Raw genomic sequence first — 5,188 nt, forward strand, 5'->3', positions numbered from 1 at the left:
TCCATGGAGCAAGGTTTGTAGATTTGGTTGACTGGGAAAGGGAAGTCAGGTATGAATGTGAAGTTCATCATACCGAAAAGGGTCAGATGTTCTTAGGGCGTGGTTGGTACAAATTTGCCAAGGAAAGGTGCCTGCTTGATGGAGACTCTATGGGCTTCAGCGTTAAGGATCCCATCAGCAAGGAGATACTTGTAACAATGTTGAAATATTGACAATGATGTCAAAGTTTGTTATAAGTATCTAAGTGTTTAACTTTTTGTAATTTTCTGGTGGACTTAGGTCCACCTTTATATTAATATATAAGATTTTGGTATTTAGATGTTATGCTATATATATATATATATATTATTTCTGTTACTTACATTGCTAATATGCTGTTAGTAATATATATTACAGCAGTTACTTGCAATACTAATATGCTGTTATTAATATAGATTACCGCTGTTACAGATTTACTCTGATCAATTCTAAAAACTTAGACATTGTTAAAAACTTCTTTATACACAACATTTGTAGTTTTCTCCCTGAATTTCTTTTCTTCATCATGTATCAGTATTTTGATTCCCTTTTTTGTTGTTACTCTTGACAATGCGACATAAATCTGGCCATGTGTGAATACATCTTTCGGTAAGTACAAACCAACGTTATCCAATGACTGTCCCTGTGATTTGTTAATTGTCATAGAATAGGAAACTATAATAGGGAACTGTCTCCTATTCAGTTTGAATGGCCATGGTGATTGGGATGGTGACATGTCCATTCGAGGTATGTAAACCAAATTTCCCAAACCTTTACCACCCATTATTGAAGCCTCCAGTACATGGGCTGCCATCTTTGTTATACACAGCCTTGTGCCGTTACATAAACCTTCAGCCTGATCTATATTTCTCATGAGCATTATAGGTGTCCCAACCTTTAGTTTTAAGTGATGGTTTGGCAATCCTGATGTTCGGAGGGAACTTAGAAATTCTGGTGTGAGGATATCAACTACTGCTGGGTCATGAATCTCAGACTTGTCAACTGAATTTGCGCTGTAGTAGTCACGAATCTCTCCTACATTGTTGACCAAACAGAATTAGTAAAAGCAAAAATTAGATTAATATAATCCATTAAATTATATATTTTTGTTGCTTAACCTGGCATCAAGCTAAGTATATGGTCATTGATCTGATCAACAATCTGCAGTGTAGAGGCAAGTATCGCTCGACTTTTAAGGTAATCAACACATTGGAAATTATTTATGAAATCAGGTTATGTGCTATTGACAATGGCCACGATTGGATCATCAAATTCTGTTATCAGAATATCAGGTGGTATGTTGATTTCGGCGGTGCCGTCATTAGGCTCAGATATTCGGCCCTCTCCTATTCTTAAAAGCCAATCTGAAAACTGTGCTATCTCATTTTTGTCAGTCTGTGTTGATCCTGTTCGTAGCCGCATGTTTCTTGTCAATGTTAATACCTCAACTGAATGCCATATGTAAGATGCATTTATGGCACAGTGTACAATATCGGAGTGACTGCCTCTGGGGACGACAGGTAAAATCTGTCTGAAATCGCCCCCGAAAACAACAACCTTTCCACCGAATACATCAGTTGAATTTTTGTCTGCACTCATAACATCTTTCAAAGTTCTGTCAAGCGATTCTATTGCATACTTATGCGCCATTGGTGCCTCATCGCATATTATAAGCTTTGTCTGTCGTAACATGTCTGCGACATCATCGTTGAATTCAACCTTGCAAGTAGAATTGTCCATAGTTGGTACCGGTATCCTGAACTTTGAATGTGCAGTTCTACCTCCTGGAAGTAACAATGATGCTATACCGCTAGTTGCAACAGTTAAACATATATCGTGTTTTGATCTTAATGCAGCTGCGAGTGTTCTCCACATATATGTTTTTCCGGTACCACCATAACCATGAAGGAAGAAAACCGCAGGTTTTTGAGACTCCACAGCGTGGATGATTTTTTCATAAATACTTCTTTGCTCATCTTAGGAACATAATATTGATTGTAGAACGGTGTTAGAATAATTGATTCATAGAATTTAAAAGCGTAAAATAAAATGAATTTAATTGACGCAATAGTTACCTATAAGAGCAGCAAACAGATTTTCAAATTCTGAGTTCATTGATGTTGTATCATAATTACGCTCATCATATATGAGCCTGTTTCCCAACTGTTCAAGAACATAAGCATCCGGATATGGAATAGGACTAAAATCCTTTAGTGTCCTTCTATTTGCCTGAAGCAGTTTCTCAATTTCTATTAAAGTCAAATTTTGTAACTCTTCTTGTGTGAGGTCCAATTCTGCATTGATATGAGAAATTGAGTTATAATACTGTTGGTAAGTCATCTGTAGGTTGTTATTAACAAATTGTTTTGTTTGCTATTTTATTATGTCTAACAAACCTGGATTAGCAGCCAATGCTCTTTGTGTATGTAAGACACCATCAGATAATAGGAGCCAAGTTTGTTCCCAAACATGTGCAGGGCGATTAACAGCACCAGACAAAAGCATGATAACAAACAGTTTTCGAAGAAAATGACCAGTCCCCCAATGACTTGCCTCCTTTATAGAAGCTATGTATTCTTTGTCGTCTTCAAGAAATCCCATTGCAAAGCATGCATCTCTGAATGTATCATACTGAATGTTATCCACGGTCCTGATTTCCTCATATGTTGTTGGTCCTTTTGCCACCGTCAACATCATGCGCAGGTAAAACAGTTCACCAGTTGTTGGCGGAACCCATATGAGACGTCCAATGGTGAAGCCTTTTTTCCGCGGTTTCCATTCTCTCTTTTTTTTGTGGTAAACAAACTTTGAGACAAACTGACCATAAGTTAATGTTTGTGCCTCTTCATATTTAGCATTTGCTACCAGCCATGCAGTAAACATTGATTCAGTCACACTTGCAGTTTCCAGCACATTTTCCATGCGTGCATAATCTGTATAGTATATAGGTTTCTCCCCAACCAAATGATAGAACATACGTTCCACAGCTGGTTTTCTGCCATGAATATTGTAAGAGTAAATGCGCCAGCATGCTTCACTGGGTGAGACATACCTGCAGTCGAGATATTGTTGGATCTCATCAACAGGTTGATTGCTATTTGTTGAAACTGCTGCTGTTATTCTGTCATAGCCTTTATTGATATATTTGAAAAGATATTTTATGGAAGTACTCTGATTACACCATTCCATGTTTATATGTGCCTGGTATTTCATAAGAAATCTGGTATTATATGGAACCACATGTCTGTTGTCCAAGGTGATACCATTTTTTTCAATAGTGAAGGTTTTTGATCTTCTCCTATACAACGGATATCCCTCTGCATCAACAATAGTGTCTTCAATAAACTTTTTGGGGTAGTATTTAGAACATCGTCCATTCTTCATACATTGTGAGGTCACGCGAGCAAGCCCACAGGGTCCATGCATCATATGTGCCCTAACCAATTTGTATAAATTGGGATGAACAGTCGGGTCGGGAATTTCAGCAGAAATGATCTTGTCTATGTCAGATGGTGTTGGGTATTTGCTCTTAGGGTGTAGGAATATCAAGATGTGAGCATGTGGCAATCCGCGCTTTTGGAATTCGATGGTGTACATATCTATTAAATTGAAAGTTAGTTCGATGTAATATTTTGGTACTACACAGACACATGATTGAAAAGTAGTATAATTAAATGAAACAACTTACATGCAATCACTTTTCCCACGACATGGTGTTTTGTAATATCATCCATGAGGGTATCAAACTTTATTTTGAAAACTTTTGAAATGATATCTGGCCTATCATGGGGTTGTAGACCTGTGCCTGACAATGCTCTTTTAATTTCAGGCCAATTTGGGTTGCAGGTAAAAGTAACAAATAAATCAGGGAATCCCAATTGACTTGAAATGGCCATACCGTCAAAATATAGTTGATCCATATATCTCTTGCTACCAACAAATGTTGATGGCAGAACAACTCGTTTTCCTCGCTTTTGGTGTTCATTTCTTGTATCGCCATCAGTTTAAGCGGCCAAATTATTATATTTGCCCACTCTTAATTTCGACTGATTATCTCTCAACCAATTCAGTCGTTCGGATTCCATCATAGCATAGCCGTCGACTAAGAATTGTTGAAATAGGTGTCTTGAGTAAAGTAGTGTTTTTGCCTCTTTGCGACGTTGTTGTAACCGGTAAGAAAACCAATCCTTAATGCTTTGACGGTCTCTCTTAGTGACCTCAGTTTCATGGCGATATCTGTGCATTATATTTTTCCTGTAACCATCTTCCCCATAAGGAAATATAAGAGGATACTGATAAGCCAAATATGCTGGGTGAAACTCATCTATTCGTTGCAAACCACCATTGCGGCGCTGAATTAAGATGTCCCTTTTATCAGCAGAATCAATGTCTCCCACAATGAGTGCAGCCACTTCTGAGACAGTAGGTTTGTTGTAAACACGGCCATCTTCGGATCTATCAGAAATAAGCCCGAGTTTTAAATCTGTGAAAGAATTTGTCCTTAAAACATCCCTTGCCATTCTAAAAGCTTTGGCATGAACATTGTGCTGATCTAACATCATCTTGAGCTTTTTGACAACCGGTCGCTCGATGTCTTTGTTGACCCTGTTTATTTTTCGCAGCCATGAATAAATAGTTTAACATAATATTTTTATAAAACAATTGTGTAATTATGTCTGAGCATGCTTACTTGAAACATTTTATTCTGTGTTCAACTTCATTGTCCGTGTCATAGATGTATAATTGAGCATATTGCGGAGGTTGCCCTGTTTCTGGCAGCAGTGTACCAATTCGATGACAGGTCTGACCCTGCAGTCTCAAAGTAGGGGGTCCACCTTGTAGCGGCCGGCCAAAAATATTCGAGCGTTTTCACATTCGAAATACAGAGTCGCCACCAAATTTTATTTATCCCAAAAGGGAAGGGAAAATAATGATAAAACCCACAAAGAAAGATAAAAGGGATAAAATAAATATGATAACCAGATTAGGGTTCGGGAGTCGGTTAAGTAAGGGGAAGGTATTAGCACCCCTTACCTCCATCGTACTCGATGGGACCCATTTAGTTATTCTCGTGATCGATTGTTAGCTTATTATTTACTTGCGTTTTATTATTATAAGAAAGAAACAAAATTAAAGTTTTTTATTATCGTGCTCGCCAAGACATTTGTGT

At 37.7% G+C, this 5,188-nt stretch overlaps 1 protein-coding gene across 1 annotated transcript; it reads right to left on the minus strand.

The window, feature by feature from the left end:
* Positions 1–475: 475 nt before the first annotated feature.
* Positions 476–3,914, minus strand: LOC131615798 (uncharacterized). The gene is made up of 7 exons (XM_058886992.1): positions 3,707–3,914; positions 3,282–3,656; positions 2,415–3,149; positions 2,094–2,312; positions 1,267–1,994; positions 1,137–1,179; positions 476–1,053 (listed from the first exon to the last, which is right to left on the minus strand). The coding sequence occupies exons 1-7, from the start codon at positions 3,912–3,914 to the stop codon at positions 476–478; spliced, it is 2,886 nt and encodes a 961-aa protein (XP_058742975.1).
* Positions 3,915–5,188: the final 1,274 nt, after the last annotated feature.

This window comes from Vicia villosa, linkage group LG1 (assembly GCF_029867415.1).
Source record: "Vicia villosa cultivar HV-30 ecotype Madison, WI linkage group LG1, Vvil1.0, whole genome shotgun sequence".
Lineage (NCBI taxonomy): Eukaryota > Viridiplantae > Streptophyta > Magnoliopsida > Fabales > Fabaceae > Vicia > Vicia villosa.